This window comes from Scleropages formosus, chromosome 25, assembly GCF_900964775.1.
Source record: "Scleropages formosus chromosome 25, fSclFor1.1, whole genome shotgun sequence".
In the NCBI taxonomy this organism is placed as follows: domain Eukaryota; kingdom Metazoa; phylum Chordata; class Actinopteri; order Osteoglossiformes; family Osteoglossidae; genus Scleropages; species Scleropages formosus.
Window position 1 is genome coordinate 10,121,705 of NC_041830.1, and position 26,576 is coordinate 10,148,280.

General features: G+C 43.3%; 1 protein-coding gene across 3 annotated transcripts in view; it reads right to left on the reverse strand.

Annotated features, from left to right (window-relative positions):
• Positions 1-26,576, reverse strand: part of LOC108921321 (kin of IRRE-like protein 3) — a 161,376-nt gene that overhangs the window by 5,594 nt on the left and 129,206 nt on the right. Inside the window, exons 6-15 of one of the 3 annotated variants that reach the window (XR_003797342.1) lie at positions 23,518-23,623; positions 15,931-16,079; positions 14,943-15,070; positions 11,684-11,810; positions 7,542-7,642; positions 6,732-6,942; positions 6,322-6,429; positions 5,729-5,812; positions 4,176-4,350; positions 3,553-3,639 (exon numbers count right to left, since the gene is read on the reverse strand). Coding sequence is in view for 2 of the 3 variants with exons in the window: in XM_029249450.1 (XP_029105283.1) it covers positions 3,553-3,639; positions 4,241-4,350; positions 5,729-5,812; positions 6,322-6,429; positions 6,732-6,942; positions 7,542-7,642; positions 11,684-11,810; positions 14,943-15,070; positions 15,931-16,079; positions 23,518-23,623 (1,211 nt within the window). In the remaining variant the exon portion in view is untranslated. The remainder of the gene's footprint in view (positions 1-3,552; positions 3,640-4,175; positions 4,351-5,728; positions 5,813-6,321; positions 6,430-6,731; positions 6,943-7,541; positions 7,643-11,683; positions 11,811-14,942; positions 15,071-15,930; positions 16,080-23,517; positions 23,624-26,576) is intronic. The other 2 variants (XM_018730756.2, XM_029249450.1) reach the window with 2 other exon arrangements.

Genomic DNA, 26,576 nt, shown 5'->3' on the forward strand with positions numbered 1-26,576 from the left:
GACAGGAGCAGAAACTAAAAACTTTAAAGTAAACTAAACAAATAACATTTAAATACAGAACATTTAAATATATTTATATACATGTGGTCCTCCTCTTACCCTTACATGAGGATAAACAATTCATGTACATAAATGCTATGTTGTATAAACACTATATGTTTTATAATCACACATTTTTTCACTAATTTCACACAGTGCTCATCTTAACTATAATATAGAACAATAACAATATAAATATAGTACATAGTATTAGCATGGTACATGGGCAGTATTTTGATCCTGCACTGTTGTGTTCACTTTCATTTCTAAATCTATTGCCACTTTTTCTTTGGCACCCCACTAGAACATCATCTTTAAAATAAAAAAGTAACTTCAAGGGAATAACAAACAAAAAGTTTTGTGAACAAAATGCAAGCACTACTAGGCACCCAAAACCAACTGAGACTAAAATGATAAGCGATACGGTGCCTTGTGGCAGCATGACCAGCCGGGGTTATTGTACAGTAGATGTAGTGGTCATCATTAGACGTTACAGATGAACAAAATGGTATAATAACGATAATAACGAAAGGCTGTCCTAAGTTCAGGTTGACCACCTGTATTACATATAGGACTTCCTTTTGCTCACTGCTTCCCTGTGGATGGCTGATGGTGTTGTAGTTAGAATGCCTCCCTTTGGACACAAAGGTCACTGGTTCAGATCCCAGATATAGCTTATCCTAAATTGCTCTAGTAAATTTACCCAGCTGGGTAAATGATTGTAAGTTTGCTTAGAGGAAAGTGTCAGGTAAATTTGCTATTTTGAACTGGTCGCTTAACATACCAGCAGCATTCAGACTAAAGAAACTGAAGACATTCAAGTGGTGTATGAAGACAGTGAAAATATCAATAATTTCCATGTGGGTCACCAACACATTCCTCCAGCTGCCTCTCAGAAGGGAGGCCATCAGCCCCATGTCTCTTTGCCTTGATTCCCATCTGAAGTATAGTTGTGTCAGGTTCGTGTTGACATTAATTAGAGCCAGGATGTCAGGCATGCGAAGGATGGGGAAGCTGCACGCCTTGTGCGAACCCAAGATCTGATGTCTGAGTGGTGAGGAAGTCACCCTCCACCAAAACCCACAGCCCCCGGTATCTGTTAATTACAAGAAGCCCGATGACTCACGGGTTGACACCTTATTTGCACAGGAATGTATGGAAAAAGCCCTAAAAGTCTATTCTTATGAACATCTCAAACAGATAATGAAGCGTTCTTTTGCGAGACTCCCTGGCATCTTGCAGAAATAGCCCAAGTTCGCTATTGGGGAAAAAGAGGCAAACATCTTTTTGTTGCCCACGTTTGTTCAGAGGGAAAATGTAACAGGCACTGGCGGTGTCGCTGATGTCTTTGTCTGCGCTCGCAGTTGCTAAGAAGTGCACGGGGAGCTGCCGGAGCTGCATGTCATTCCAATCTGCCAAATCTCGGGGGTGGCGTGCCAATAACCGGGAGGTGACGTAACTATGACAACCCAAATACTGGGGGGGCAGTGCCGACTACTTTGTTATTGGCCACCAGAACGAAGTGAGGAAGAACAAGAAAAAACAGTTGAGAAGATGGAGATACAGTGATAAGCAACATTTAAAGGGGTAACAGTGATAAATGAGAGTAAAATAACATATTCTCAGCACAGCATTGCTCTATATAGAAAAAAAATGCAAGCCTGGAAAGGAAAAATGTGAAAATATGAACCCTTTGCAAGCATCGGGAATCCAGGGCACGCAATTTTCAAACAGCTGACAGCCTATGGGCAGACAAGAGCAAGTGAACATACTTTGTGTATTAACGTGGGATACTTTCTTACTGAATCATTTATCCCACACCTTTCTCTTAGGTGACTTACAGTGGCCAGAGTTTTGTGAACTAATCTATTGACAATACGTTACCCATTTATAGACTCAGTCACTGATTTTTGTGAACTGCTTATCTGTGGCACTGTCGCGGCAGTGCGGAGCCTATCCCACATACCCACATGCCAAGCGAGGGGTACACCTTGGATGAAATGCCAGTCTATTGCAGGGTAGCAAGACATACACACACTCCTTCAAACAGGCACACACTAAGGGCAATGTAATGTTGCCAATTCATCTGAAATGTATGTCTTTGGACTTTCGGTAGAAACCCACATAGACATGAGGAGAACAAGCAAAATCCACAGAAGGCTGAGCTGGATTTGAACCTATGCCCAGACAGCTCAGGCACTGCGAAGCAGCAGCACTACCTGCTGTGACATTGTGCAACCCTCCGTTTATACAGCTGGGTCATATTTACTGTGCCAGTACAGGGTACCTTGAACAAAGTTATTAGAGAAGGTGGAATCTGAACCCGTGTTCTTGGATTACAAAATGATCGCTCTACCTGCCACTGTTGTTAAAATCATAATCGTGCTTAGATTTGTTTTGCCTTCCCTTGACTTCTGACAGATCATCTCTAAGACATTAAAGAAAAAAAAAAACTAAAAGTGTAAGTCAAATAGAAATATAATTTTTATATTATTTTGTCAAAAATGGATTTCGCTTTCAGTAGCTAATTTATTGTTTTAATTTTTTTAGAAAGTTCAGTAGTTAATTTATTATTGTTTTAACAAAAATTCTATTCACGTGCTTCCCGCTACAGCTGCTGGTCCATGCGCTCCGTCCGAGACTTGTTTAGAATGCTCTGCCACAAACATCACTCTCTGTGCAGCACACATGCCCGTCACATTGTGCTCTGCATTTCCAATTCCTTTTCTGCCAGTTTAAGTGCTTTTTTGCTGCGGTGATCAGCAGAGGAGCGAGGGAGTCAATTAGGGTCCTAATTGTGAAATCATTGGTTTTGGTTCAATAGAGTGACTGCAAATATTCATGCCTCCCATCTACCTGTAATGTAATGCTGGATATTTTTGAGCCCTCATTAGAAAGGAGCAGCAACTGTGCTTTCTCAAAGTGTAAATAATGAGTCTGGCAAACATAAAAAAATAAAATGATCAAAGGCTCTTTCAACTGTGGCGAAAGTTCATTTAATTTTCCTCTGGCTGATGACATATCAGTTGTCATTTTACTGGGTATATGTTTCAATTACATGACTAATTCTATTGCTCCATAAGTTTTTCATACACTTGGTAAAGGATGGAAAAGCGCTCGGGCACAGTTACTGTTCAGAATCAGTTAGCAAGACTATGTGCTGTCAGATGGTAAATAAAAATAATTTAACTGCCGTGGAATGTACCTTTTTCAAACCTATATGTTGTATGAATATGACTTCACATGATGCACATCATCAGGTGTACTTCATGGGAGATCTACTGCATGCCCCTACAGCCACTTTCACTGTCTGAATGTTCAGCGTGCAGTTAAGCAAACGTAGAGGACATCACCTAAAGCAGTGTAATCCCAATGTACTAAGGCAGTGCGATGCCAGTGTGCTAAAGCACTGTAATCTCAGTGTACTAAAACAGTGTAATTCCAGTGTACTAAGGCAGTGTAGTCCCAGTGTGTTAAAGCAGTGTACTCCTAATTTCCTCCAGCGCAGCCCACCTTGATATGTTGATACTCCTTCTCTTCCTCCTGCAGCACCTCTAGCTGTTTCAGCACAGACTCCTGCTGGAACTCCCCTCTCTCGATCTGAGGAGGACAAGGCATGGGGAAATGGAGAGAAAGGAGAACTGTTTCACATATGAGCACATTTCTTACACTTTTTTTTTCACAAGAACAAAAGAAGAGCCAATAATAATAATATCCCAACCTAATAAATTCCCAATAAATTTCCTAACCTAATAAAATCCTAACCTTCTTAGTGTTTTACCTTGATGTCAGTAATTTTGATTTCCCACAATTGATTACATTAATATTTATTTCTTTGTAAAAAGAATAAACAGGTGCAAATGATAAATCTGAAATAACTCCTAAAATGTGAGATACAGAACATAGTTTTCTTTCTGTATGAGTAAACGTGAGACATTATATAATAAACAGATTTTATTAGCAATAAATGGCAAAATACAGGTCTGGAGAGAGGTGGATCATGCAGGTATGTTTACCATAATCTGTTCTGGTTATAGAAGTACACATGGAACTTCACTTGAAATGGACTCTGTGCCCATTTAGGGAAGTAAGACCGTGAAGTTGGACCATGTTGGGTCACAGGAAGTATACTGTACCTCTGTTCACAGGAAGTAGAGCTGTGTCCACAGACAGGACGGTGACCCACGCAGAGCTCACTCACCATGAGCTGCTTAATGGCGGCATGCTCCTCTGTCTCACGGGCGGCGTTGTGATCCTTGTGGACAATCTCCACCCGGATGTCGCTCTTTGTGGAAACGACCCCTTTCAGATCTGCGAGGCAGAGCAACAATCAACTCAAGGTCAGTGAAACGAGTACACTTTACCTCTCCTTGGTGCCCTTTTCTCTTGTCTTTCCAGAGTTAGCTGGAGAAACATACCCTGTTGTTGTTAACAACACAGCAACTCATATATACGTATATATATATATATATATATAATATATATATATATATATATATATATATAAATAAGGGGGCGCGGTGGCGCAGTGGGTTGGACCGCAGTCCTGCTCTCCGGTGGGTCTGGGGTTCTAGTCCTGCTTGGGGTGCCTTGCGACGGACTGGCGTCCCGTCCTGGGTGTGTCCCCTCCCTCTCTCCAGCCTTACGCCCTGTGTTGCCGGGTAGGCTCCGGTTCCCCGTGACCCCGTATGGGACGAGCGGTTCTGAAAATGTGTGTGTGTATATATAAATATATATATACATACACACAGTACTGTATAGAAGGCTTAGTCACTTAGATGTTTTACAAAAATGTTTGTTTTAGACGGTTATTTAATGTATTCTGCATTAGTGTCAATGGGAAAGAGCATATTTTAGATTTCCAAGCATCCATCCATCCATCTTCCTCCGCTTATCCGGGACCGGGTCGCGGATTTCCAAGCATTCCTTTAACAAAAAGTTACTGCAGAAGGAGGTGTGATTCGAACCCGAGTCATTTGAATACAAAGTGATCTTTAGTCTGTTATTTAGAAATCCGATTTCTGTCTTGATTTGTTTTTGTCTTCATTTGGATTTTAAGTATCACTAATTCATTAAAAATATAACACCAAAACAGTGTGTATAAAAATGGATCTAGAAATCATGGTGCAATTCAGCATTCAGTAAATTTATCGAGGGGGGCGCAGTGGGTTGGACTGGGTCGGACTGGGTCCAGTGAGTCTGGGGTTCAAGTCCTGCTTGGGGTGTCTTGTGACGGACTGGTGTCCCGTGTCCCCTCCTCCTCCTCCTCCAGCCTTACGCCCTGTGTTACCGGGTTAGGCTCTAGCTCCCCACGACCCCGTATGAGACAAGCGGCTCAGACAGTGTGTGTGTAAATTTATCGAGTTCTTCTACTTTTATTTTTCAAAAAATTTACATTCTGTATCATTGAATATATACATATCATTGCTTTAACTAATATGGAGTATTTTCTGCCATACTCACAATAATCTGCCCTATATTTTGACCATTACATTTTACATACAGATGGGATTTGAACCTTGCTCTTTGGAGTGCGAGATTAAAACCCTAAACATTACGCCACCTGCTGTCCCAAGCAGTATGTCTGCTGCTTCTTGGAAGGGAACCAACAACCTTCTGTCAACCGCCATGCTGCTGTCAGCATCTCCAGGGAAAATACTGGAACAATCTGCACATGACAAAATCTTACTTTCTGTCTTAATTTTGCTGGCGAGGTCTCGCTGGTGGGCGGATATGGAGACGGGCAGTGAAGACATTACAAGGCGCACCTCCTCTGTAACAAACGACAACATCACGCTGAGATCTGGAGAACCAGCGTGCACCCAACAACAGAACAGGGCAAACAAATCACCCAGGGGACAAAGGACTTCTTTGAAGCTACATGAGAGAAAAAACTGTTTTTTGCAAGAGCAGTAAAACAAATAAAAACATCAATAAAATGTTGGTGAGTCAAAGCTAAGGGTGAGTAATCCTGCCTTATGATGGCCATATGGTGTGAAGGCTTTTTAGTATCCCAGACTTAATTAGTTAAGTCATTGTTTGGGCAGAAAATAACCTCACCTGGCTTTCGCTGTTGTGAATAATTCAGTGATTTGGGACACTTTCCAGTTGCTGGCTAATTTACGCCGGCAAAAGCCTGGTGATGTTATTTTCTCTCCCAACAATGACTTTTATTATGCAGTCAAGTGCTGGGACATGGCAAAATCCCGCGAACCCCGCAGCCCCAAAAGGCTCGATGCTCAGTCCAAACACACGTGCAGCCATGTGACGGGAGGGACTTACTTCTCTGGGCACGGGTGCAGCAGAAGGCTCCCAGGGTCCCCATGAGGACAATGAAGGCGACGAAGGCACCCACGGCCACCCCAATAATGACAGCCAGGTGGAGGGACTCTGCAAAACATGGGCACACGCGTGTCTACGATAACATGTCACAGCTGCAGTCCTTCAGAATGGTGTTGCTCACTCCCCACGGAACTGTGCTGTTTACCATAGCACCTAAACAACACCTGAACATGGTGCTACTTTCCAGCACAAGGCAGACCCGTTGAGTGTGCGGTCCTCTTGAAGCCTGAGTGAGGACACCTGGGCATGTGCAGGATGCGGAGCATGTGACCAGTTTGAACCACCCCACAGGAGTGCTAGGGCAAACTGGTGGTCGGCGAGCACTCTGAGGACGAGGAGGGCAGTCGAACCTTGCCTCCCACCTTGTTCCCTAAGGCGGATGATCTCGGTGTCGGAGCCGAAGCTGTTCCAGGCCGTGCAGTTGTAGATGGTCTGGAAGTCGGCGGGCACGATGTTGCTCATGGTGAGGGTGGAGATGACGCCCTCCTCCGTGCTGACCGTCTCCACTGTGTAGCGACCTGATGTCCCCGACTCCAGAACCGTCTCCTTCCAGGACCACGCCTTTGGTGGGAAAACAGGGGTGACGTGGAAGAAAGAGCATTTGACCGTACTGAGCAGAGAGCGGCGGTGCAAACAATGCTGCTACAACATTCCGTAAACCAAACAAAATTCATTGCTCATTAACATCTAAATAGAGTTATACCACCTTCTCAGAAGTTGAAGTTCATTAAAATGCACGGTCGTATTATGCAATTATAAAATCAATTTGTTAACAAAAACCTTTTTGTTCTGTTTTTTAAAACATGAATATGTAAGTTTTATCAGCAAGTACACAATGTTTCCTGATAGACGTTGCTGCAACTCGGTAATGGGGCTGGGTGTATGAACGAAAAACATGACCATATTCAGCACTGTTCACCCTTTTGTATGAAAACACATGCTTGCATAAAGTCACAAGTGTGGAGTATGTGTTAAAGGTTATGAAAGTCACAGCTTTCAAAGTTTCAGTTACAATGCACTGATCTTAATTTATTCATACTTATGAGAGTTATTAATTTACTTCGATTAGCTAGATCACACCTCCGCACACTGGTACAGCTCCGATTTGGAATACAAGGGATGGCATGGTCACTGGGGAGGTTGCAGACTCGGTCACTCACAATGCGGTCCGGTGGTGGGGTGCTGCGGATGAAGCACTTGATCTGCCCTTTCTCCCCATGCAGGGCTTGCTGGGTCTGGGTGCTGGAGATGGTGGGGGGACCTGTCACATTGGCGGGAGGAGGGTGGTGCAGAGGGACAACGTGTCAGGACTGACATGAGAATATCTCAGACGCACACACACTGTTGTGGTGAGTTCATAACGCCTCTCCTTTTGATGAAATAAATGATTTCCCCGACGTCGGAAAGACTGCCCACAAGGTGACAAAGTGCGCACGTGCAGTCATGTGCAGTCACGTGCATCAGGGTGTCACCAGCATGAACTCCAATGGCCCCGCAGGTCGAAGAGCGGAAGGGCAGTCAGCGACTCGAAGGACACACTTGGTGAGGTGGCCTTCGATGGGGTTGGCGTTGCAAGCCATGAGCGGAAATCTTTTATGGCAGTTTTCATTTCTCAGGGCGGGAGGAGGCTGGTGTCAGGGTGAGGACACCTACATGTGAGGAAGCATGATGGGAGCAGGGCCCAGAGGATCGAGTTGAGGCGACAGGCAAGGGAAAACGCAATTTTCCGTGCTTGATTCCCTGAGTGGAACGAGCCTGCACCGCATGAGCCGGTTGGCGGAGGTGCCCAGTGACCCAGCGGTGCCATGAGTGACCTCGGGAAAGCTGGCAGGCGACTTGCTTGCTTTCGGCGGCCGCAGGAGTTGGTCCAGTAGAAATTCCAAAAAAAAAGTGTAAAACCGGAGGCGAGGAGGGGGTCGCTTTTAAAACACCCTGGCGGCCACTTGCTCTGCGTCCCCCTAACCAACCGTAATTGTCGTTTATTACCTGTCTCCAATTAAAGCACATTTGCATTTTAATGGGCTGTCAACAGCCGAGCGTACAACAACCAGCATGTCTGTGGAAAAAAAAAAAGCGACAGGCTAGTCGGGTGCAAGCTGCCCTGCGCACCAATTGTTCTGCATCGCTGACTCGGGAACACTCAACCGATTGCTCATACCCGTACAACCTGGTGTAAAGTGAGGTGGGGGAGGGGCTGTAATAATATTACTGAGACCTCTGCAGTAAACACACTGAGATCAATTCCTCCTGGGCCGCAAAACAATTCTGGCTAGAGATATAGAACGTGATCCGAGAGCTTCATCTTTCAGGCACTTAGGGGGGAGGCTTGTGATGTGCATGTGTGTGAGAGGTGCTGTAGTGGTGGGGGGGTGTCGGGCCATGAAAACCTGAGGTCAGGAAACAAAGCCCAGGAGAGACCAGTAACCTAGATCACTTTTCACTTAAGAATTCATTTTGCTGACACTTCTTGAAAGCATCTTATTTGGTCTGTGTAGTATGCTTATTACAATGATTTACCTCTTTATACAGTTAGGTCATTTTTACTGTATTGGCTCAGGGTAAATACCTTGGTTGGGAGGACTACAGCAGGTTGTTTTGAGCCGGGATCGTTTAATTTCAAGGTGACAGCTTTAACAACCACGCCACCTGCTGCCCCCGGCCATCCTCATAATATCTTACAGCTGAGCATCATGAAGTAATTTGTACTGCCACATATTCGCAGGACCACCTTGACTGTATTTTCAGTTCCCCTCCTGGGAGCCGAGTCCAAACCAGCGGGAAACAGCCCAGCCATTGAAACAGTGCACTGCCAAAAGGCTCATAATGAAAACAACTGTGCCTTAAAACTGCATGAATGTCATTCAGATTCTGAGAAATTCCAAAGACCTGAGCACTACAACAATAAAAAAAAAATAAAATAAAATACTGAGAGGACCTGAAAGTATTTGCTCCGAGGAGTCATGACTTTGAACACAGCGTACAGGAGTGATTCAGATGATATAAATGGATGCTGTCAGAGACAAAAACGGAGCACAAGAAAAATGGGCAGGAAAACAAGCCTGCAGAGAAGTAACAAATCTGAGACTGAATGGCAGAACGGAACAGCGTCGCTTAATAAGGCTCAGAGGATTCTGGGAAACACACTTTAACACCCTGACAGCTGCCTGGACACAAGAAGCCAAACACACACACAGTCTACTTCATTATATGAAAAAATCTTCATAATCTTCATTTATTTCAGACATAACCCAAAACATATATCCACTCCTGATGCTAATCTTTATTTAAGTGCACTACACCAATACACTGGCTCATCTTACAAACACAACTGGGACCAGAAGTCTGCCACATATTTAATTTGTAAATCCAAAGCCATCACTTAGACACAATGAATAAAAATCATTCAAACATCCCTCAAAATATTCACTCTTTATGTTCCGTAAAAACCTCAGACAAAGCTATACAAAATACATTGAATTGATTTTTGTTTTAACATTTTATAACTTTGAGCTATACTGAATTTGAAAACAAATTTAAAATGACTGCAGATTCTAACTTCTATTCAATGCTGATAATCAAGATGGTCCAGCTCGTACCTTGGGTACTCTGCCATCTAGTGGCAGGGAATGTAAATCGAGTCTGCAGTCACTCCAATACAAACTGAAAAACGACATTGTTGAAAATGTATAACTTGAGGACTCAGTGTAGTTCAGCTACAGCAAGAGCATCAGTTACTAGTAGAACTACCAGTAGTAACAGATACATATCCCATAATAGTAGCACTACGGTGAATGCTGGTTTCAGTGGCCCGTTTCATTTTCAGCAGCACCACTCAAGATAAGGAGAACATTTACGCATACAATGGATTACTGAATTGTCATATTGCGCAAAGCTGGGCCTTGCGAGGATACAAGTCGCGCAGCCAAAAAAGTGCAGTTAATAATGTAGGTTTTTACTGACATTATCTGAACTCCACACAGTTCCTTTGGCTTTAAAGAGAGTCCAAAACAGAGATGAAAAGAGGGCTACCTAACTCTCGCTATCTGCAAAGACTATAAAGACATCCACAAGATGTCTGTAATCCGACGCCCCCACATTGCCGAGTTTAAGTGGGTTTAGTGACATGTATTAAAGATATCTATTTTAATGGCGCCGAAGGTAATTTACATCGACAAGGCCCTTGCCCGGGTTTCGCAGTAAATGGATGTGTGGGGCTTTTAAAGATCTGTAAATTTCTCGACTGAAAGCCGCCGCAACGCTCCCGCACGTTGCCTGCATATCAAGCCGTAGTAATGAAGTAATTTGTCTGAGAGTTGCCAGGTCCCCGTACCACTCCCTCGCATTCATTAGTCAGTCGCAGCCCGTGCCCACAGCCTCTCGTGAATTTCCTCCGCGATTTAATCAGCATTAAAATGCATTTCCTGCATCTATTATGCAAGTCCATCTAAAGCAAAGGACCATTTCTGTTGTTGTTGTGTTTTTTCCTCTCTTAAAATGCTTTAACAGGAATGGCTTCCACATTTACTCTGAGCTCACCAAGGTCGGACGAGTTGTGTAGTGGGAGCTTTTATCCACAGCACCTCACGCAGCTCACAGTTCACACTGCTGGAAACATTTATAGTGGTACCTTGCTTTACTGTGGCCACCTTCTCAGTGGAACAACAGCAAGGGCCCTCCTGTGACTGGAACCAATAAGAATGTGGCTTTCTGAAAAACCTTCAGCCCCAACTCAGTACACTACATTTTACATTTAATTAATTTGTCATATATCTCCAATATCATGTACAACTTAGAGTAGTCAAAAGTGCACCACAAAAGGATCAAAAATTATAAATACTGATGTGACTATCCAAGCACAGCCAGAATTTTTTCCAATGCCGCTATTTTTGCCAGTGCACATTACATAAGTAGCTGTACATAGAACTGATATACTGGAAATACAAAGCTCATGGTGTAATGTTAGTTTAAGTAGCAGTTATGTGATCAGGAGAGAAATGGGTCTGATAGGGATGGGTTTGAATGTTTCTTGAATGCTGGAAGGGACTCAGCAGCTCTGAGGGATAGAGGGAGCTCATTGTACAATATCCGGAACAAAACTGAGAACCTACGGACCTTAAGTTTTAGATCCACCAGTACCTACTACCCCCATCAAAGGTATCAGAACCTGGAACCAGTACTGTCAAAGCTACGTCTACTGTGAAAGCCATGTCCTGCCAGTACCCAGCATCAGCTGCGAAACTATAAGTAAAGTCAAATAACCAAACTAGGTACTGTGGTTTCTGCAACTTGTACAAACACTTACCATTCACAGTGAGGGACACCTCTTTTTCCCCTGCTCCCACCCTGGGGACCACTGCTCGGCACACATACTTCCCAGCATCTTCTTGTTTCACCGCCCGCAGCGTCAAGACGTTCTCATTGCTCAGCACCTGCAGGAATGAGCCACGTAGAGGACAGTCTGAGCAGAGATGTGAGGAAACAACGTTGCGGGAGCTCCACGATAACGCTGTGTTGCACAACATTTGTGCTTCGGCAAATCCATTCCGAGACATTTCCATGAGCGTCACTCCTTTAGATAAGCTGAAGGAAGCAAGTGCATTTCTCTGTAAATCCTCCTTGTGTGGGAATGGCATAGCTGTGATTTTATAATTGTTATGGGTAGTGTGTTTTTATTAACAGAATCCCTCTGCTTATTTTGCCTGTATGTGATCACGTGAAGACAGACGTACTCCTATGGTACGTATTGTGTAAGGCCAACAGCTGTCCAGCGCAGGGTACGTCCACAGTCATCTAGAGCCTATCCTGGAAACACAGGCTGTGAGGAAGGGTACATCCTGGATTGGATGCCACTTCATCATAGCGTAAGCACACACATTCATAAACACACACACTAAGGTCAGTTTAGAGTCATAGTTAACCTGACACAGAAGTCTTTGGACTGTGGGGGAAAAGCTATACGAACACAGAGACAAAACGTAAACTGCATATGCATTGGGTTGGATTCAGACCCGTGCCTAAACAGTCCAGCAGTGCTACCCTCTGAACAATCATAGATAATTTATCAAAATGACATAAAGGTAACTTCAAAAATATACATTTGTGTACTGGTTTGGCCAGTGCCCGCTGTGTGGCGGGTCTGGGGTTCGAGCCCTGCTTGGGGTGCCTTGTGACGGACTGGTGTCCCGTCCAGGGTGTGTCCCCTCCCCCTTCGGCCATGCGCCCTGTGTTGCCGGGTTAGGCTCCGGTTCGCCGCGACCCTGGTCAGGACAAGAGCTTGTTGACAATGACATTTTTGTACTGCTATTGCCATGCCATGTATCATACTCTCTCAAAGAGGCATGTTCAGTTATGTAGAATATTAATCATCTTATCACTTAACATTCATTATCACAGCTTTGAAAACTTCCTACAACTCAGTTTCACAATGAGATGTTTGCTGGCAACTCTCCAGTTCAAGCTGTCAGCAAATTCAAATACATACATACACACACACACACACACTTTCTGAACCGCTTGTCCCATTCGGGGTCACGGAGCCTACCCGGCAACACAGGGCACAAGGCCGGAGGGGGAGGGGACACACCCAGGACGGGACACCAGTCCACCGCAAGGCACCCCAAGCAGGACTCGAACCCCAGACCCACCGGAGAGCAGGACTGTGGTCCAACCCACTGCACCACCGCACCCCCACTCAAATTCAAATACTTCAAACCAATAATACTTTGACAGTATTTAAATAAAATGAGTCACTGTTTTAACCTGTGTAAGTTTAAATTGTTCTCTCCAAACATTTAACTTATAATTTACATGTTGGGAACACGCAAACATCATTTCTGTTAACAGGGTGCATAGGTTTAACTTAAGTTCACACTGAGCTCGTCTTGAACCCATGACCAAAAACACACAGCTGTGGGGCAGTGAGATGCCAGAATTACCCACTGTGCCACCCTATAATAAACTTTGACTGAACAAAATCAGAAATAATTCAAGGCAACAATATGATGGGTGTCAGTCTAGGGGGCGTAGAGATCTTGAGCTGAAATAAATATAGCCTGGGAAGAATGATTGCTGATCAATATAACACTGTGGGTCGTTTAAGAGTTTGATGTAAGTGGAATATTTTATAATTACATAAGTGCATAACACAAGGCTTTGATGTATTTCCTACAAGATAAAAAGTACTTACGCTCAAGAACTTGGAAGTACAATTTACAAAATACACAGAAAGTAATTAAAAAGTGCAGGGAAAAAACCGCCCATCTCTGCAGTAGATCAAATTGAATTCTGTGAGCTCGCTGTCCTTATTTTACCCCTTTTTTCCTAAGTGTAGATAACATTTATTCATTTGTTTAGTCAGATTTCCATGACATTCAGAATATGGAAAGATGCAATGTGTTATTTAAAAATGGCAGCCCAGCATCATAACATGCACGCCCTCCTTATAACAAGTCTAAGAATTGCTAATGTAATAATACTATATAATCTATGCTAATGTGCTTGCAAAATCTTGTTGTACAAAGAGCAAATGCATCTCTTACCAGACGGCCACATTCTCGAGTGTAATACCTCGCCGTCACTGTGCCGTCCATGTAAATATATGCATGCATCTTAACACATTTGCATATGCATTGTAACATAAATAAGAGCCTCGAAAAAACAAATATATGTCAGATAAGTGAGGACTACCAATGGAAGCAGAGCAATATAAAATTATTTTATGGTTTTTATTTAAGTGTGCAAAGAGTTGTGTTGAAAATAAACAATTTTTAACTTCAAACTCAGATCTAAAGGTTACAGAGTTCATGTCTGCTTAATACCAATCTGGATACAAATCAAAAGTTTGAGTACACATCCTTTTATCTCTAGATGGCGATTACACAACTTCGGGTAGTGCTTTGGATCAGTAATTTTGTGTCTCTGAATTATGCCATGATAGTCATGTTGGATGGGGGCATGGTGGCGCAGTGGGTTGAACCGGGCCCTGCTCTCCAGTGGGTCTGGGTTTCGAGTCCCGCTGGGGGTGCTTTTAGGCGGACTGGCGTCCCTTCCTGGGTGTGTCCCCTCCCCCTCCAGCCTTACGCCCTGTGTTGCTGGGTTAGGCTCCGGCTCCCTGCGACCCCGTATGGGACAAGCGGTTCAGACAATGTGTGTGTGTGTGTGTGTGTGTGTGTAGTCATGCTGGATGAGATTGCCATAGCTTTAAGAAAGGTATGAGAAAAGCATGTGTGAGGAGTATAAGTCCATCTTATGGACCAGTGATCACAGGATCCTGTGACCACTGGTACTTATACTCCTCACACATGCTTTTTTTGGGCCAGGAAAGCCTAGTTTCAAGGACTCAAACTTTTGACTAGTGCCATATATGAGTTTATCTAGAAGGACAAGTATCCAAGTGCCTGGGTAAGGTGATGGCTGACCATGAGTGAGAAGTTTGCCCTACTGTGTTGCCTTGGAGTATCTCTTTGGGGGGGTTCTGGATTTAGGTCGGGAGCCAGCTCTGGTGATTGGATGAGTAGGGCCATTGAAGCAGAAGGAGACAACACTGAACCTGGCATACGCACCACTCCAGAGCCGCGCTTCATCCACACGATGGTGAGGGAGGGGTTTCCGGTCCAGGCGCAGTTGAACACAGCATCAGAGCCTTGGTCCACCTGCAAAGACTGTGGCTCTGCTGCCATGTGGGGCCCAACTGTTTTAGAAGACAGATGGGAAAACTGTCTACAACGTGTCTGCAATGTTGAAGGAAACCTGAGCTCAGCCTCAACTTGGTACAAATAGACACAGTGGCTGCAAAAGAGCTGTGCCATCACTCAAACTACCAGACTGTGCAGTCATAGTAATTTTTTTCTTTGAGACGTACTTTGCTTTGGAGAAAAGCATCTGCTAAATGAATAAATGCAAATAAATAAATGTAAATGCGCAATCCAGTCAAAACATTGGTACCCATTAAAACCCAACAGGATCATAATGCCAGGCTCCATAATGTAATGAGATTTAGAAACATTAAAAACGTACTGGACTGAAGGACCGGACTATAAAACGCAATCCAGTCACTGACTTAAAAGAACATCCAACTAGTCATAAAACTGGACTATACGATTCAGTTGAATGACTGACTAGCCTTATCCACCATCTGAAGTGAAATTCCAGACCAGGATAAGTTTAAAAAACAGTTTCACATTGACAAACCAAATGGAAACCAGAGTAACTGATTTTACGATCCAGTCAAAAGAGTGAGTAGCCTTCACAACAGTTTTGACATTTCTTTTCTAACCTGGTGACCATAGTCATCTGAAGACTGACCAAAGTTCCTGGTATGAGACAGTCGATCAACACACACAAGACTTTTGTGTGTCAAACCTCGTCTGAAGATTGACTTGTTCATGTTTACAAAGTTTCAGACTCATGACTGCCGTGTTGCTTCAGATACAACAGATACAACAGCAGCCGAAGACCTTTTTCACGTTTACACAGCCCAGGCTTAAGGATACATTTCCAGGCTTTCTTTGCTGTCTCTTTCTGCCTTGTGGACAGCTTGCTGATACTCACAGTAAACGTCTACGTTCCGGCTGACGTTGGTGCTGCCCAGGAGGTTGGTAACTTCACAGGACACTGGCTCTGTGAAGAAGGAGTGGTCCACCACAACCTCATAGGTGTCACCGGACACCTCCCTGATGATGTTTCCACCTTTGGCCCACCTGCATGCAAAGAAAGAAAAATAATCTCATCAATGATTTCACAGAGACTCAGTTAATAGACTACGGTCTTCAAATGGCGGAGTGAAGACCTGAATGGCATCCACTGACAACCCGATGCTCTCATTTGGGCATTAGGTAATATCCCACAACTGGAAAGAAACATATGTTTTTCCTAAGAACTTACAAACAATGTACTTGGTGCACACATTTCATGACGACAGTAGAGTATATATACAGTACTTTATTGATATATAAAAACTATTTATAAATATACAACATTACATGAAAAAACAAGACAGAAAAATACCATATCACATTTTCCACATATTTTAAGCATTTAGAAAGCAATTTCCTGCTGACCTCTTTATTTAAACCTATTTCACTTCTGTTCATGATGTAGTTGCACTGAATGGGCAAAAGTAAAGGTGAGAACCGGAGAATTTCCACCCAAAATTCTGAGGAAGGGGACAGGAACGGTGTGTTCTGTATGCAAGGGCAGTGTATTATGCATCAAGAGCAGCTCATCCTGTTTTGCAAACAGCAGTCAGGTACTGAAATGGAAGAGCTACTTTGCGTGCTGCAGTTTTAGCTTGGGGTAACCGGTCCTTAAAGATAGGAGGCTGTGGGTGTTTGTTTGTGTTATGCAACAGAAAACTGAATAGAGACAATTCAGTGCAGGAATACCAGCACCTCCAAATCATTTTAATTGGGGCAGATGTGAGCACTCTTAATACCATTTAATAACGTGCATTTAGACATTTAGGATGTTTAGTTATTTGGTTATGACAGATTTTCCGAGCGCATTCGACTGCTCTAATCTCGTGCATTCCAAATTGTGGCAATCACGACAGCCGGCTGTGCCGCGGATATCCGCCGGAGATCGATTTTAGCTGGGCGGCTGCTCGACGTGTCTTTTTTCGGAGGCTCCGTTTCAGGAATGGCGCAGTGTCAGCAGGTTGCGGCTCTAGCCGTCACTGACCGCTTTTGTGGAAACAGCCAAGGGTGCCAGGAACAGGAACCACGGTCGACCCTTTGTCGCCAACGTACCGCTGTAAAGTTCCCCCTGCCAGGCCTTGATCCTTGTCCAAGTCACTAAGTTCTCCAAGAAGCCGCTCCAGATCCCCCATTTAATCCCTTATGTATTTAGAGAGCATTTAAATCATTTTTATTATCATTTATTTACTCGGCAAAGGCCCTTAAGCAGTATGACTTTTATAGTGTGTGATTTTGCACTGTAAAATACAGCAGGAGGACTTCTGGGGCAGATTGAATGCCCTATGCCTCACACAAGGGTACTGCAGCAGTTTCTCTCCTGGGATCTGATCCTACAAAGTTCTGGGCACAAGACCAAGTATGCAGTTGTAAAGTTGTGTGGCTCTTGGTTGCGGGTCTGTTTCAGGTGTTATGCATGCGGCTTCAAAATACGCCTGAATCTGATGACGACGCTGTAAACGGCACCAGCAGACGCATCTGTGAGGAATGGGCCTGCCGTGCGGATTTGACTCACGTCGAGAACTCCCGTTCACAGCTGCCCATGAATAAAAATGCCATTTTGGAAGCAGCGAGATGAGCCATATGCTGTAAGATGATTTAATCTGCGAGGGAAAAACGTAAACTTCGGAAACACGCTACATTTGTTTCTAATAAATGACAGAGTGGAGCTGACACTTTATGATGCATTCAACAGACCGGGACGATTCAATTAAATGAACTCGGCGATAATAAACAGCAAAGTTAATTGATCCCTGGCAACATAATCAACACAACAGAGTTTTTCTTAATAGGTTCTTTCGAATGCGTGCGATGCATTAGATGGCAGTGATTCACCTGCGCAAACCGCCGCACTCTAAGGACAATCCGACGATAATATAATTGCCAGGCTGTCTTTTACTTTGGTGTTATCATTTCATTGCTTAGCAGAATGCTTTTATCCAGTGATGGCTTTCGGATAAACAGATTAAAGTTCTGCAGTTTGGCCATTTATCCTCCTGGATATTTTTACTGCAGCGATTCAGGTTAAGTACCCCGCAAAAGGATGGATTATCACAGTGATCTCAGCCACAAAGGCAGAACATGGAGTCCATCATACGGGTCCGTGTGGAGCAAGAGGATTGCGAGATGGAAAAGGTCGGCTGATGCCGGCTTCTGCTTGCTCTTAAATCCCAAGACATTTACCTGTAAACCCCCGCCGCTATAAACATTATTATTATGCTGCTGCTTATCCGACATGTTTATCCAAAGGGACTGACAGTGTTAAACAGCTGTATATTTTACCAGAGAAAGGACCTATGCTTGAGTTAACAATGTGCAGGCACCCCGGGGAGCTGAACCAACAACCTTCATGTCACAAGGCTGTGTTTGTTACTACCGCAGTATCGACCATATGCTACCTGAGCAAGATTTCACGTCTATTGATGGACTGACTTTTACCAGGTACTTCAAATGTGTGGTCTGAACATCTGCCCAACCCCTGTCTGCTTCCCACCAAACTCACATGTGTAAATAAATGTTATGCTTTAACAAATTGTACATGAGCTTATTCTAACAAATTGAACTCTGCTAATTAAAAGCTTTGACCTTTATGTTTCCCACCTAGATTAACGATTATCCATTAACGGCGCCCGGTGCAGAAGGAGCTCCTAATGTCACCCATCCGGCCCACTTGGATTTTAATTACTTTGCTTGCATGCGTTGAGTGGACCTGTCGCTCTCATTAATATGGAGGTGTGTTTTCGCGTTTCTCATACACAATTTCAGACTTTTTTTCTCCAACTTCCAAATTAACAGAAAATCAAAACAAACACAAGCGAAATCAATAGATAATAATGACAGATGAAATGAAAAGACCAAAAAACTCTCATCTGACAGAATATAAAACCACAGGACATACAAAAACATAATATTCAAATAATTACAATATATCAAAATTTCTAAGGTTAAAAATATCAAGCTTAAAAAATCTGTTGAGCACTTCTTAAAATCAGTCCGCTCAGTTTAAAAACATGATTTCATGCCTTGGACTTCACCAAAGAAGTGTGGAACTCCTCTTCTCCCGGCTGGCTTGTAGCCAGAGCCTAAAACATTACTGCTGTTCTCGCAGCGGTTAGGAGAAGAAAAAAAAAATCATTACTTCAGTTTGTTATTAAGACCCAAATTAGTGAGAGGGGGATTAGTGATGTTGTTGAATGCCACCGCTAAGGACTAATGTAAACACCTTACATATATGGCAGTCTGCCATCATCACAATAATGCATTTACATAAAACCCCACTGTGTTTTGCATTTTAAAATCCACACAACCCTCTTTTCAATGCACACTTAACTACAGTATTTGTACTAGGCTGTAACTGACTTTACTAACTTAATGATTCTTGGGCTATAAAATGTCTCCAAAACCACAGGCAAGTTTGTCTTGTCCTAGTTATTTTGCAAATAATTGAGTAAACTACTTGAAAAGTCTAATCAATTATTTATAACGAAATAAAAAGATATTCCTTCATTAAGTATTTATTAAAAAAGCTGTAAAATATATCGTAATCTTCACTGTTGATCACAGTGCTCCTATAAACCCACCGGTTTAATTCATACATTCTTTGCTATGGTTGGAAATAGTGCAATTTTGTGAAATGCATTCATCACCACAGTTCAGAGGTCACCGTGCGAAGATCTCGTTTGTTTGCAGAAACAAAGAGCATCTTGAAATGCAGGCTAGTGTGGTGTTAGTAGATGTAATGTGTGGCATTTGCATCTGCTTAATTCAGCTTTGGCTGTTTCGCAAGTGCAGTTAGAGATGGTGAAGGGGCAGATGTGTTTACATTGCGCTCCTTACTCCATTGCTGCGTAGCAACAGTATAATGTGATTTTTTAAACGAATTTCAACTGTGTGAAAGGAGAAAGATTATACAAATTCTTCAGATCGGGAGATGAACCACATCACTGACCAAAGCCTAGCCTTCTGCCGAGTGGGACGTGAACTAAATGAGCCTATCAACTTGACACACCCCCTGTTCAAATCAGCCCAGGGACTGTTTGTTTAAATTCCTGAATTATTTCTGAACTCTTCATTGATGAGGAGAGGTCTGTAGCTCTACATTGTGTCCACGTTTGCCTGTGATGTTCTGCCATGGTCTGATCGCGCCTTTCTCAGAAAGCAACTAGAGATGCAGCTGCACAAAAAGATTGGGCTGACAAAGGTCTGGTGAAGTTCTTGGACACCGCTCCACATGTGCCCAACTAATCCTTCGCGAGCCACAGTAAATCCCCGCGATTAAACCTGTCCATCAGATGCTGTGGTGGAACAGGCGAGGATATAGGAGGTGGTGCGATATCAGCACAACAGCAGCATCAGCATCAAGCTCTTGTGGTTAGTGGTGGATGTCAAGGCTGGGAACTCTACCGGGACTGTAGTGCTATAGTCTTGGATGAAGTACTGTGTATGTTTTATATTTTATTTCACTTCTTTGCTTCCTCAGGTCAAGTATGGTGCTACAGCTGAGAAACTCCTGAGAGTTGGACTGGTAACGCTGATCAACAAATTCAAGAGTGTTACCTCGCCGCAGAATAAAACTAGGTGATTTTTACTAAATTCCATGCCCTGAATTCAAAACTGAAAACCAAAACATTTTATAATTATTTTGTAGAAAGTTTAAAAAGGTATCTTAAGTGATGTACTGCACACTTTCTTTAAAGCACAACAGCTTTATATGTTTTCAAAGAAGAGATATGGAACCTCAAGAGGGACTCACTCAACTTCACTAAATTTGCATTTAACACAAAACTTTAGACAAGAATCACATATTTTTATGCCATAACAAAATTCTTTGTTGCACTGTGTAACTGTCTGGTGGCTTGTGGCAGGTTTCTGGACTCCGGCAGGTGGCCACACACCACCACACACCTCCACAGACCGGCACACATATTCACAGGTCAACACACACCTTAACACACATCACCAAACACCTTCACACACCTCCGCACACCAACACACCTCCGCACACCCACCACACACCTGCGAATGCTTATACCCCTCCAACTAAGCAGCCTCACACACCTCCACGAATCCTTAGACATCCGACTCAATGGATCGCCAGTGTCATCGCACCATGTTTTACACACCAGTGGCACGATGTGATACAATGTGGCATGATGTGACGTGACCTGACCAGATGGTGGTGTGTTCCTCCACGGAGCAGTTTGTCTGACAGCCTGTCATTAAATAAGGTCCTAACACTACCCCTAATGTTTGCACCTGTTGTCAGATTATTTGTTTTGACATTTTTTTTTTTTAACTCCATTGATGGATAGGCGGAGATAAGGCTAACTGAAAACTGCTGACTTCACTCAAAGCTAAACAAACCTCCCTCGCCCCCCTTCAAAAATGGCAAAGCAATCTGATTTACTCAGTTACATATATTACTCTCTATCTCTTTTAAATGCCTGTCCCATCTTGATGGACGTCAACATTGTGAAAAGCAGGTGATTGCCTCTGGCAGAACAAACCGCCGCTTTCCAGAGCTGTCAAACAGAATAGACGTCGCTTTTCAACGCGTCCCGCTGCAGCGTGAATGAAAGTGGATGGCGGCGGCGCATGAAATACCTTTGAATGTCAGTGCATGATTGAAATATAATTACAGCGAGTGCTGGCACCATCTGACAAGTGAAAAAACAAAGACGTTTGTTCGCTCTACAATTACCGGTTTGAGCGACGCCACGCTCCGACACAGCTCTGTGACAGTTAAGAGGAATTTGTCAGTGTCGCATGATGTCAACGACAGGGGTAGATGCTGCCAATGATGAATTTTTCAATTTTAGTTAATAGGGAAGGATAGTGCTTCTTAATGATACAAATCACACACACACACAACTGCTTGTCCCAAGTGGGGTCGTGGCCAACTGGAGCCTAACCCGGCAACACAGGGCGCAAGCCCAGAGGGGGAGCGGACACACCCAGGATGGGATGCCAGTCTGCTGCAAGGCATCCCAAGCAGAACTGGAACCCCAGACCCACCACAGAGTAGGCTCCGGTCAAACCCACTGTGCCACCACACCACCCCCTGGATACAAATCAAATTTTTCAAAAAAATTTTCTTAAATATTTACAGTTCATCCGTGCACGATTGGAAGTCAGGTGACAATACTGAACTGACCGGATAGTCCACTGCAACACCATATTATTATTTTTTAATATGTTTCCCAGGATTTTCAAAAACTGAAGAAAAGTGTTCAGTTAATCTGTAAAACGAAATCCAAGTTGTTAAAAAAAAAATTACAGTTTATATGTTTAAAGTGATTTTGAAGCATACAGTTCAGCACATATACTTTTTCAGAAATGCAGAATTGGAAGTTTTACATATAACAAATTGAAAAATATAATGCATCTGAATGATTGCTCAATAACATATCCATTGTGAACCATGATAATTTACGTACCTAATGACTTCACAGAAATAAAACGCACCATGGGGTTTGATCATATGCACTTTGGTTGTGCTGGTTGCTTTACTATATCGAATAGGTCTGACTTCTGGGCTTTGGGCTGCGACACCATTTTGCACCTCGCCAGCTGAACAGATGAGTGTGGGAGGTGAAGCACGACGGATGAATGTGTGCGAATCACTGAGTCATTAATGTTTGCGTTTCTGCTAATCTCAGTGTGCGAGTGTGTGACTCAGGGATTATGCCAATTGTGTGTTTCTGTATTCAAGCAGAGGAGAGAATACTTTTATGCAAGTATATGACAGTGTGTACAAGCTAGTGCTTATGAGTGTGTGCATGTGAGATTTTGAGGTTATACCAAAAGTTTTTGTGTGTTTCCCTAAGAAAAACATAGGAATGAGTAGTTGAGTGCAAATATATGAGTGTATATGTGCTCGAAAGCTTTCACAGGACCGAGTACATTTATGAGCTGCAGGTGCTGCTGTGGTGAGATCCGTTCACTTTCTAAAGTTCGTAATTTGAATCCCGCTATCTCGCTGCTGTATTACTCTAATCTCACTCCTTCTATACTACTCTTTTTCAAGACACTTACTCTAAACTAATACAGCAAGAATTGCCCTGTTTTATATATGGATACATCAATGGGGGGGCAGCTGGTACCATAAGGGTAAGAGCTGCTGCCTTTGGATCTAAAGGTCGCAGGTTTCAATCGAAACTCCTGCTGTAGGGTCCTTGAGTAATGTACTTACCCTAAATTGCTCTGGTAAAAATGACCCAGCTATTACTAATGGGTAACAGTTGTAAGTAGCTTCAATTCTTAAGTCTCTTTGGAGAATAGTGTCAGCTAAAGGATATACTATAAATCACTTTGGATAAAATGAGTCAGCAAAGTAAAGGCTGATAATAATGATTTGTTACGTGCTTATGAGCACGTACTCCAGTTACTGCGTGCTTTGTTTTTGCGTGAATGTCCGTCTACCTGCATGACACGGACAAGGTTTCACCTGTACTGTGTCACCGGTGGGTTGGCTTTGGCCGAGCAGTGGAACTTGACCAGGTTCCCCTCCAGGATGGGCTGCGGTTCCACCGACAGGTTCACCAAGGGCAGATCTACAGGAGAAGGGGACAGCAGTTCATCCACCAGGCTCCGCTGTGCGCTCACATCATGTCGAATTACCGGCACAGGTGTGAGGTAAAAACCAAAAAAAAAAAACTTGGCAGCAAAAACAGAAACAAACACCACTTTTGTTTCATCTTTCAAATAAGAGGACAAATTCAAAGGGATGGACACCAAAACACCGTAATAAAATTTGAGTGTTTTCACCGCTGTAATTATTAATTGAATAACTGTTAGCCTGCTAATAGCTCGTTGTGTTTAAAGTACTCAACGCAATAAGTATCATTAAAGCTGTTTGTTCGGGGAAACTCACACATTCAGCGCGCTAATTGTGGAAACACTGAGTTTACCTTAGACGCTTAGGCGGGAAACTCTCTTTCCAAAGGTTTCTTTCCCGCCCAACCGCCCAGGCCCTTTCAACTCGCCCTTCTCTTCGCACTGCGCCTCATTAAAATGGAAAAAAGTGAGGCATACTTCGGTTCTCCTGCGGCGCCTAAGGAAGGTAGGTCGCCCTGGAAGGCGGCGACGAAGCGAAAAAGGCCAGGAGTCATCGGTAAAATAAATAAATCAATAAATAAATAAATACATAATTTAAAAATGCGCTCGCGCGGGAGACAGGAATGTGGCGGGAACAGCGCGCACCTACCTTTGCGCACCCTCTGCGCGAGACGTCTAACGCGGCTAGTTGAACTCGCCTCACAAGGACGCGCTTTCTTATTATTTCCCAGCAGAAACAGCAAAAGGCGCGTTTCGAAGTACTGTATTTTTTTTCTTTTTTTTTTTTTTTTTTTTTTTTTTACAATGCCGATCTTGACCTTTTTTTGCCATCGACTGAGGAAAAAAATTCAGCTTAAGTCCTTTGCATTTATTGAAATTTGTGTTTGGCTTTTGTGGATGTAGTAAGTTTAGTGAAAAATTGTGAAAGGCTTTTGTTCAAAACACTTGTCAGCCAGAGATCCATTAAAAAATTTTAGAGAAAAATAAGAAAAGATTTTTATTTCAATTTAGTACCTCGGTCAGGGTAGGCAATTTTCTCTGAAGACCAACACCCCTAGCCTGTCTTCTGAATATAAAAAGGTGCCATACCATAATAAAAAAATATATTAATTTTAATTAAAATAAATCAGTAAAGTAATATTACAAAGAATGCATGAAAACAATGCAGACTGCATATTGTGGATATAGGATCGCTCTTTCAGGCATGGAGGAACAGTGTTACACAAATTGTAGAGCTGACTGATGGTTTTTAAAATGACGTATAAAGAAGATCTAAGAAGGCAGAAGTCTTGGGTCAAGCCACTGCACCACAGAACAGTAGCTGGTGGTCAGAAATACTCTATTCTTCATGAATCTTTTAGAGAATCATCAACACTACATTTAATAACACCGAAAATTAGTAAAACCGTCTTAAATAAGTAAAATGCTGTATTCCCATTCAAACAAGTCAGCCAAGTGTACTTCATTACATGACATATGCCACCATTGGTTGGTTTTGGGTTTCAATTCATCTCTGTGTGCGAATGATGTTGCAACTGCAGAGAGAAAGCTAATAGTCTCTGCACAGGCTGGAAGGAACATTTTCCAGGATATTTAACAAAAAAACAGTATCAGAAACATGGAAGAACCTTAACTGGCTTCCTATGTTTGAAGTCGTATTACTTTGAGCAGGTGTAGCGGTGGATGTGCAGGGGAAAACTGCAGACAGCTTTGTGCCAGAGCTCATCTGGGCTGCCCTGTGGTGCTAAACAACACCCCACCCCCCTGCCCCATGTCCTTCAATAACTGTGGCCGGGCAGGATCCATCTCCATCTCCCAGTCTACGATGGGAGGGGGTAAAGAGCCAGCTGGTCAGACCCCTGCTCTGTCCCTCATGCCAGGCACTAATTTCTAACTGTGCCCCCCATTAGCCTTACATGACAGCAGGGAGAAGGGCTTAGAGGTGACATGAAGGAGGGGGTCCTTTCCTCCACTCTGTGTTCCCATCTGCAGGGGCTTCTTGTGCCCCAGGAGGGACAGAAGCTGGATTTTCATGCCTGGGGCATGAACAGTGCCTTATCCAGCCCTGCGCAGAAGGCTCCAGTTCACATAAATATTACAGATGCATCTCAGTTAGAGACGCGGACAGAGGGGCAGCTGCACCATGAGTCCGGGGGAGCAGATGTCTGGAAGGCTGTGGCTTCATCAGTCGCACATGGAGCGATTAACAACGTTCTTCATGACCCTTTATTCAGCTTTGGGAAATTGTGATCAGCCATTTCCTCACAGCTTCGGCCTTTCTCATTAATGTCGGGGTGAGTGACACTTATTTATTGAATGTTGAGACGACATGACCCCCTCGCAGAATTGGATGCAAAATCATCTCTCTCAATTAGGGAGTTCATTCCCTCCGAGAAGCAGCCGAATGGTACGTGGATGGTGTAGATACACAAAGAAGGGATTTTTAAATGAAAAGTTTTCCAATTAAACATGGCAGCTTGTGACATAAATGGTGACAGCGTATGAGACGAGCACTGGATGAGAGCCATGCGAGGTTTGATAAAAATTTGCATAACATATAAGATATGGTAATAATAAAGAGTAAAGTTTGATAAATGGGAAAGAGATACAGCAGAAACAGCCATAAAGACAACAGATTGTTTCACTTGTAGCATTTAATGTAAAGTTCAAAAGAAGACCAGAGGGAACCTCTCTCCAGCTTCTCAAGATCTTCTCAGATACATTCCACTGTTGTTGCTACCCATCTGTTCCACAAATCAAATTCCAGAGAATTGCTCAGATTGTTTTGAACATTTTGATCATCTTTCATCATTCTGAATTACTGGCTACAATGAGTGTCAGCGCAGGAATGAATACAGAAAAGGGTTGCAAGGCATCGTGAATTACACTAGCTGGCATTCCAGTAAAGAGTATACATAGGGATGTATTTTTGCATCAGTGTAAATGAGT